At 50.9% G+C, this 9510-nt stretch overlaps 1 protein-coding gene across 1 annotated transcript; it reads right to left on the reverse strand.

Moving 5' to 3' along the window:
- Positions 1-370: 370 nt before the first annotated feature.
- On the reverse strand, positions 371-7992 carry ZBTB39 (zinc finger and BTB domain containing 39). Its single transcript, XM_039472491.2, has 2 exons — positions 7850-7992; positions 371-6421 (listed from the first exon to the last, which is right to left on the reverse strand). The coding sequence occupies exon 2, from the start codon at positions 6375-6377 to the stop codon at positions 4233-4235; it is 2145 nt and encodes a 714-aa protein (XP_039328425.1). The 5' UTR covers positions 6378-6421; positions 7850-7992; the 3' UTR covers positions 371-4232.
- Between the last annotated feature and the right edge of the window lie 1518 nt (positions 7993-9510).

Below are 9510 nucleotides of genomic sequence, written 5' to 3' on the forward strand. Positions count from 1 at the left end.
CTTGCTCCGCTCAAAGAAACATGATGTCCTATCAAATTAAATGACACTGGCAAGATAAATGGTAGCCAAATCTCTCGCTTGGTAAAATTAGTCCAACTAGACACAGGCAGAGACCCACCACTGTCTCTGGGCTGATGGAGGATCCTCTCAGGGACACCTCCTGAAAAGGTTGAGTCTTTGACTTAATTTCCCACTAAAAACGGGTCAACGAGTTAATCCTGGGGAATTCCAGCTATAGGAAAGGAAAATGTGCTACCTGAGAGAATTGTGCCATCTGCTAGGCAGAAATGTGCTACTGAAAGGGTGATGAGCCCAGGTATTCTCAACTCCAGGTATGTGCATATGATAGTAGACAGGAAGAGAACTCTCATTTCAAATTTCTTTTTTTATTCTAAATAAAAACCACACTTTGTGCTGAACAATGGAATATAAAAGAATCAGATGTACAACGATTTTAGACATCTACTATTTGGGGAAAAAAAGTTTACAAAATATACAAAACTTTACAGCAATAGATAGTAAACTTAAATATTAGGAGGTCAGTACTTTATTAATTTAATGGAAGGAGTTAGACATCAACGCGTATCTGTTTCATAGGAGACTTTAGCTATTCAAGGTGGGGGGTGGGCAAGTGGATTGGATGGGGAAGGGTTATAAAGAAACATCAAAATCGAGAGTTTCATTTTCATTCTGATGTGAAGCTTAATAACCACATTGAAACTAACGCTGTGCACCCTGCCTCCTGACACATTTGGTGCAGGATTTAGGGAAAAGGGTCCCAGATGGGCACAGACCACTCCATAGAGCCCACTCCCTTACCAACAAATTCAGCATCTATCTAGAAAGTTTAAATTTGGGAAGTTGAGTAGTCAGTCTGGGGCCTGGTGAAGGAGGCACAGCAGGAGGCTAGAGGAGGAAGAAAATTCAACAGTAGCAGAAACCTATCTAGGAAAGGTATTTAAGCCCAAAGGTTTGGCCTGGAGACAAACAGGTACTCACAGATCAGAAAAGAAGGATGTCAAAAAACCTTTTACCCATCTCCTTATTCTTACAAGTCACCTGGGCCTGACCCCATCCCACCTCCTTTCTTCCTAACTAGCCACAGACTATGGGAACTCCATGGAGTCATAAAATGTAGGATCAAATACTAAGATTTAGCAGAGCTTCCCAGCGGGTGCTGTGGCATCAGTGCAGTGGGCCACTGGAGTGCCAGGATATTAATCTCTGCCTCTGGCCACATGGAGGCTTTGCTGTTTAACCCCAGGTGCCACACAAGTATTACCATTTTCTCTTCAGAAGACAAGTTGGGAATGGCCTCATATTTGGTCTGATGCTCTATGATCACCATCTTGAAATTCTTAATAATTTGTGAATAAGAGGGTTCCACAAATGATGTGGCTGGTCCTGAGTACATACCAAGAAAGAGGGAGAAGAGGACATTCAAGGCTCAAACAGAACTTCAGAGGAACACAGAAGACAGTACGAAACTGGGCTCCAGGAGAGAGGGAGCAACAAAACCAAATGAACAGAAAGTCAAAACAACTAAAAATGCAAAATAAAATGAATACCTTCTACCAGGTATCCCGGGGTGCCCTCTGCCACCATGTAGTGTTTCAAGTAAAACCATTCAGAAGAGGGTGAGCTAGAGGCAGAGGAAGCAGACATGATTTGGGGGTGGGTGAGGAACGGGGACGTTCAGGTGTGAATATAGGGGTTTAGTCAACAAGTCTCATGAGCTACTGATCCTACGACGTATCTGACTGGGACCAACCGGGCCACCCTGATCAACCACCTAGCCCCAGGGGGATCAAGTAGTGCAGTTTTTTTGTTTTGTGTTTCAAGGATCTGCTTTTTGGTTTACTGGCAAAAAAGGGAAAACTTCACAGTTTCAGTTTAAGTACACAGACCACCCAGCATCCATGATGCCCTCTGCTAAGGAAAAAGATTTCTCCAGCACATTAATCCACTCTCAGCCACTTGGATGGTTCCAGTAATTACTGCCTCTCTCACACCAGTATTTCAAAAATCAGTCCTCACCAACAGTCTGGGAGGGATTGCTCATGCTTGAAAATGTAGCAGACACTTGATTGTAAATTCTAATGGTCAGTGTCAGAAAGGGAGCCAGTCAGTAACGAAGTCTCAACACTGCTTGATGAGAACACTGCCTGATGAGAATGTCCTGAGGGGACACTGAATAAGGTGGGTTTAGATGGTCTAAGGTAGACCTTTAAACTGGCCACTGTACAAGTCCCTTCATCTAATAGTCACCACATCAGAGAGCCATGTACTCCAACTCTGTGGCTTTATCAGTTCAGGGCTGGGGAGAAGCAGCAGGTCCAACAGGGATGGAGCTTTGGTTTGTCTGACGTCTCAATATAAATAAGGACAGGAGGCTTCCAAACTGTGCAAAAAGGTCCTTCATGTCACTTGCTCCCTTCAACCCCATCCTCAATGTACTCCATCACAGGATGGAAGGGGGATGAAAGGCCTGGAATTAAACTGGTCCAAACTTTCTAGAACATATACCCATGGCCTAAAGGTTTCACTGGTTTTATTATGCTAGAGACAACCTGGAGAATAAAAGAATTTGCTTAAGGGCTTGACATGTCCTCCCTTAGTCAACACTCCTGGTTCTCCAAATCTCTGGTCAAGACTTCTCTGGAATATGGCTACTTGCTGGCGAGAAACTCATTTTCCTAAAGTCTCTTACACAAAAGAGATGCTGGATAATAGGTATACAAAAACAAAAATAAATAAATATTAATGTCCAAAAAGGCTTTGCGAGTTAATGAAAACCACTTGCTTGTGAAACATCCCGGGGTGCTATGGAATCCCACCAGGGGCAGTGTCGGGGCTGAGGCCAGGGCTCGCCTGAGCAGGGTGAGGTAGTATGAGCTCCTGAGGTGACACCTCGCAAGTATGCAAGATCGAGGGCCCTCTCCCTCAAACCTTCTTTGGGAAAAACCCCTTAGAAAACCAAGTAAGAGTGGAGCTAACCAGCTGCGGGGGCTGGGCGGGCACACTCTGCAGCCACCCAGGGAGGGCCTGAACCAGCTGCCATCCAACAGCGCCCCCTGGAGGTCACAGCAATGACAGCTCAGGATAAATTCCAGCAGGTCAAAGGTGAGCTGCCAAATCTCCCACACTGTCAGCACAAAGTAAACAGGTTACCCGACTAGCACAGTCAGAACGCACACCCTGCTACACACCACCAGCTACTCAGGTCCCTTTAATCCCAAAGGGCTTGAGGTCCACCACTCCACCACCTCATGGAGTCAGCTTATCTACACCATGGGCCAAACACTTCTGGGTGGGAGACCAGATATAAATTAAGGCAAGGCTGCTGCTGTCAGAGACATCCCCACCTCTCCACCAGGACACTCATGGCCAACAGGAGTAGCCACAACAGAAATGACTATATCAAAGTGGTTCCCTATCCTCTCTGCCCCACAGGCCGGACATATCGGCCCATGACTCCATAAAATCATGTTTCTTTGGAAATGAGGAGAAAAGAGAAACCTTTCTGGTCCATCCAGACTGCCACTTCTAGTAGCACCACAGAGCACCCCTTGTGGCTGGCAGGGATTCAACCCAAAGCTTTCTGACCTAAATAGAAAGCTCTGTCCCCAGTGTGAATCTAGCTGCCAAAAGATTTTCACTGTCCAATCAGCAGATTAGGGCCGTAAAGTAAGCAGACACCTACATCCCTGATACCCAGCCGAGGGCTGGAAACTGAGGGGACTGCCCTGCTGACCTGTCTTTTCTGAACAACCGCATTCCCACAATCTTTCTCAAAGCCGGTCATCCCAGTTGGAGGCCTGGCAGTACCACCCACAGTGAAAAGTTCCCTTCACCTCCTCTGTTCAGTGAGGCTGTTGGTTGGATTCTTAGCAGCATAAAACCTATCAGTAAACTAAAACTAGAGAGGCTGGGGAAGGGATCTAGTTGACACCAACTGCTTGACTAGATCCCAAAATCAGCCGAAAAAGAATGAAAAACATAGCCCTTCATGGGCAAGAACAGGTATGGAGGTAAATGTGATAGGGCTGTTGCTTCTCAAAAACAGTAACAGCTTGTGTGCTATTTCTTCTTCTTTCTTCTTTAAACACAAACACAGAACAGAATTCCTACCAAGGCAAAATTATAACTTCAGCTGGGGAGGGACCAACAGCCCTTAGAAATCAACGTCCTGGCTGCTGCTTGGGTGCTCCCCCTGGCTCTGCGGGACCCAGTCAACTGTCTGGGTTCTTTTCTGCCTCTTTGGAATGGATGATGTACATGAAGGTCTGCTCGATGGTGAAGTCAGGTGGGAGGCTGCCTTTGTGCACACCGACATGCTTGCTCATGAGGTTCAGGGTGGAACTGTAGTGTCCACAGACTGTGCAGCGGTACATGAGGGCCCCCGAGTGTGTCTTGAGGTGGCATTTGATGGTCGAGCGGCCTCGGAAGAACTTGTGGCACACCTTACATTGGTATGGCTTCTCGCCTGTGTGGATCCGCCGGTGGTAGTTGAATTCGCTTGTGTGGGCAAATCTTTTGCCACAGACCTTGCAGCTATACTTGCTATTCCCAGGTTGGCCCTGCAGTGCCAGCTCTTCACTCAGAAACTCCTCTGCTGGCAGCTTCCGCTTCTGGAGAGCTGGGTGCTGTAGCCCAAAACCAGGCCGTGCGTCAAGGCCACTGTTACATTTGTGCTGGCTGACGTGGTAGCGATAGGCAGCCTCTGACTTGAAACTCTGGCTGCACAAGTGGCAGTGGAAGAGGGCATCTTCCAGGCTTTGGTGCACAGCCATGTGCTTCTCTAGAAGATGCCAGTCCACAAAGCTGTTGGCACAGACAGAGCAGGAGAAGACTGAAATGCCGAGATGGGACAGCGTGTGCCACATGAGGCTGCAGAGGTTAAGGTGACGCTGGTCGCAGACACTGCAGGCCTGGCCCTTCAAGTTCAGATGGTCAAGGATGTGGCCCCGGACCACGTGAAAATCTTTGGCCAATGCTTTCCCACAGGCAGCACATTTCAGCTCTGGGGAGGCTGCCCCTGAAAAGAGACCCAGCTTCCCTGGCAGGGGATCATTGGGGTGGACAATGATGTTGTTCTCAAATATGCCATCCCGTCGGTGAAGGGTCAGCTGCCACTGGGTAAAGAACTTAGTTTCACACATGTCGCAGGAGAAAAGGAAAATACCAATGTGGGACAGGACATGGGTTACCCGGGAGTTTCGGTCCTGGAAGTGGGTCTCGCAGACCTTGCAGTTCCCCGTCAGCAGGTCCACATGGTCCCGAGCATGCTGCCGGATCAGTTGAATGTTGGGTTCCAGAACTTTCTTGCACACCTGGCAGGGCATGGCCTTATTCTCCCGATTGTCATTCTCTCCAAAAGTCAGTTCATCCTCACTGTCATCACTTAGCTCAATCACCTCCTCGGCTGTGCCTATGTCCTCAGCAGGGTCTTCAAACTGCAAGTCGTCATCCCCAAGGCCCTCCATCTGGAGCTCATCCATCGGCCCAAAGCCTGGATCTCTGGAGTGCTCACTATTGCTCAGACAGGAGTTGGTCCCAATGGTAACGTCTACTGCATTGTCAGGGGTGAGGAAGCTGTTTTTACTGAAGTCTCCATTGCTTTGAACTTTGTATGGCTGGCAGGAGCTGGTGCTGCTCTGGATGCCCGTGCTGACAGTGCCTAGGACTGGCTGGGTCATCACGCTAGGAATGGATGTGAAGAGAGCAGGGGTATCGTGGTCTTCTGTCTTTGGTGGTGGTGGTGGTGGTGGTGGTTGAGGCAGGGGCAGGCTATGGTTGGTGTCACTGGCAACATTCCTCTCTTCCTCTTTATAGCTCCCTCCAGCATCACTGGGCAACACGTAGTTTCTATCAGCACCAAAGTGGTCCCCACCACCTCTGAGTTCTCCAAGGGGATGGGCAGGTTCTGCCGAAGGACCACTCAGGGTACCAGGGTGACTCTCACTGGTGCTGGTCAGGGGCTTGGCCCTGGCAGTGCTCTCCAGGTCAGGAAAGGTAGAGTGACAGGCCTGGAGGAGGTCCTCCATACCCAGACGCTCAGCCACCTCGTAGATGACCCCAACATTGATCAGGTCTGTAAAGAGCTCTGATGTGTAGACAAAGCTCAGAACCTTCTCAAAGTTGGCAGGGGTGATGAAGTCCACCACATAGGTCCTGGCAGCATCAAGCCCAGTATTCAGGAAGAGGTTCTGGAAGTAGCCAGCTGCGCAGGCCAGCACAGCCTTGTGGGCCGGGAAGGAGCGGCTCCCCACCACAATGGTGACGTCGCACATGGTCTCCGAGAGCCGGCACTTATTGAGTTCCTTCAGCAGGTTGTTGGGGTGGTTGGTGCTTTGCAGTTTGATCCTCATGCCCATCTTAGCAGCTCCTATGAAATTATCTCCTTATTAGCACGGTTAATCTGTGGACAGCAAGAGAAAAAGATGGATGGCTAAAAGATGGAGAGGCTATGCAGGAGAAAATACCACCACTCCCAACTCTTCCAAGCCATGGGTGGGAATCAGGAGTAAATGGGCATGGAGAGTTCCTCTTTATGATAAGGCAATGGCATCTCCTCCTGTATATACTCGAAGAGATATAACAAAAAACAAAAGGACTGATGACAATCTGACAGCTTAGTCTTAAGCCAGTGCCTAGAAACCAGCCAGAGGCACTCCCTCGGACACAATCTTATACTTCATTACCAGCGCCACTGGATCAAATTTTTTTCCTATTAATTTCCTTCTAAATACAAGCTTCCCTAATTCATTCACCATATTCTTTTCCCTCATGATGCCAAATGCCATACACATGCTTGAACACAACTACTGAAGCTCCACTTGCTACTGAGAAACAGTAAGGGGGTTCCATCTTTTAGCTTTGTCATTGCTGTGTCTTCAGCCTCTCAATAAATCTCACATTCTTGAATCCCCATCTTTCTCTGCATATACTACATACTTGCTCTCTGGCCTTTTGATAACGCAGAGCCACTCCAGATACTGGTTCATCACAGTCCCTGTATTCTGTGAAGTTAAAACACTCAGAATGCACAGTAAAGCAAAGTAGAACACAACTGTGGTAGCATTTAATATCACTTTAATATGATGTATTCTTTTCTTGCCATCCTTTTCGGGGTCTATGCTTTGTTGGCCCTGTGCTAACCGATTTACTTGATGCCGCAAGAAAGACTTCTAATCATACAGTTAAGACTCCTAGAGGCTAGTTCATTACCACTTTCTGCCCTTTCTGACTCTTGCAAGACTAAAGAAGAGCTACTTGCATCCCTGTTCAGTCTCACAACTCTGCGCAACACAGCCCCTTTCTCCATCTCTCCAGATTCTACCAACAACTCCCAACTTTTTCTGGGGCCCAGGAAGCGTCTGAGTATTGCGGGGTACCGGCCAAGCATCTCCCGGGCCCTGGTGGCCACCCCTGAAGGATAGGCGGGTCGGAGCCCCGGGCAGCCGTAGTGGAGGGCGGGAGAGGGGCAGGCTGGGAACTTCCGAGAAGGACCCCCAACAATCCGGGGGAGCGGCGGTCTCTCCTCCGGAAAGTCGCATCTGGGAGGGAAGGGCACGGGACCGGCTGGGACGCTCCCTCTGGGGGGCACCACGCGCCTCGGTCCTTTCACAAACAGCGTGGGGGCTCACCCGGGTGAGCCCGGAGGGGGCACGGGGCTGAATATGGGGCCAGGGGAGGGGTGGCGGGGCCGGCCGGGGTCGACGCGCGGGCAGGGAGGATGGGTCCGGCCGAGGGGAGCTGGCAGGAGGAACCCCAGCAAGAGCAAGAGAAATGCCGAGCCGGGGGTCGGGCCTCGGCCAGGGGCAGCCCTCTGCCCGGCCGCGCTTACCCGGCTCCGCGGGGCCCCGAGCACCATCGCCGCCGCCGCCTCACACAAAGGCCCCGGCCCGCCGTGCCCGGCCCGAGGAGGAGGCGGCGCCGCCGGCCGCGGCCAGACTCTCCATCCGCCGCGCGACTCGCCGCGCCGGCCCGGGCCGCCCCCGCCGCCCGGCCCGCAGCGCCCCCCGCCGTCCCGGAGGAGGCAGCGCCCCCCGCCGCCGGGCCGCAGCGCCCCCCGCCGCCCGGGAGGAGGCAGCGCCCCCCGACGGCGGGGCAGGGGCCAGGACCCGCTCGAGCGGTGCAGGGGCTTCCAAGCCCCCAGGCCTGGCGTTTTCCAAGTAATGATTCACTGTGTGGGGGACCTGGTGCCTCAAGAGTGGAAAACTCTATCGAAACCCTCATTGCTTCCCCTGATCCGTGTTCACAGTTCCTAAAGCCACTCCTCAGAACATCTGCTATGGGCATTTTACAAAAAGTTATAAGATTGTTTGATTACTGTTTAAATACGCGCTTTGAATGAAGAGACCCCCCCCCCCCGCCCGCCAAACAGGCTTTGTGTGAGCAACATGGCTGTTTATTTGCCTGGGTGCAGGTGGGCTGAGGCCGAAAAAGGCGTTAGTGAAGGGTGGTGGGGTAGGAGTTGGTTTTGTAGGTTTGGGGTGGGCAGTGGAAAGTTACAGAGTAAGATTAGTTACAGTGGTGGGGGTAGGGGCAAGGAGTATACATTACTGTAAGTTCAGTTACGATGGCGGGTGGGGTAAGAGTAGTTAAGATGGTAGGGTGGGGTGAGAATAACAGTTAAGATGGCACGGTGGGGTGAGCCATCTTAACTGGGGGAAGCTCCGCTGGGCGATCAGGGATAATGGCCAACTCAGGTAGTGGGGTTGGGGGATGATCAGCCAAGGCAGGCAGGACTTCAGACTTTCTGGGTCCGGGCTTGCACATGGAGGCCTGACAATTACTACATATCTCCTCCACTAGGCTGTGGGCTTCCTGGAGGCAGCCATCTGTGGCTTTGCACACGGCCGCATCTCCACACTAATTCCTACCACACTTCCTGGCACAAGAAGTGCTTAATACATTAAGCTTGTTTGAATAAATGAAGGAGCACTTGAGGGCTAGACCGCTACTATCAGACCCTTCTGATAATCCACCGCTGTCCCTCCTTCCACCTGTCAGGTCTCCACGTGCAAGCCTGGACCCAGAAAGTGTGAAGTCCTGCCTGCCTAGGCTTATCATCCCTCACCCCTACCTGCGTTCATTATTATCCCTAATCGCCCAGCGGAGCTTCCCCCAAGGAGCCTCTCACCCCACCCTGCCATCTTAACTGTTCTTATGATAATATGAATACTCCTGGCCCCACCCTACCATCTCAACTTTTACTCTTACGCCTTACCACCCCCACCCCCCACCCCCGCCATTGTAACTGAACTTATGGTAGTGTACACTTCTTGCCCTACCCCCCACCACTGTAACTGATCTTATTCTGTAACACCCCCATCCCCCCCAAAAATTGCCCCAACCTATAAAACCAATTCCCACCCTTACCCCCTTTGCCTGCCATTTCTTTCATTTTTTTTTTTTAAAGACGGGGTTTCACCATGTTGGTCAGGCTGGTCTTGAACTCCCGACCTCAGGTAATCCGCCCGCCTTGGCCTCCAAAGTGCTTGG

This window comes from Saimiri boliviensis, chromosome 7 (genome assembly GCF_048565385.1).
Source record: "Saimiri boliviensis isolate mSaiBol1 chromosome 7, mSaiBol1.pri, whole genome shotgun sequence".
In the NCBI taxonomy this organism is placed as follows: domain Eukaryota; kingdom Metazoa; phylum Chordata; class Mammalia; order Primates; family Cebidae; genus Saimiri; species Saimiri boliviensis.

Bases quoted from the DNA above. Each gene is read 5' to 3' on its own strand.
- ZBTB39 (XM_039472491.2), bottom strand. From the start codon at position 6,377: ATGGGCATGAGGATCAAACTGCAAAGCACCAACCACCCCAACAACCTG.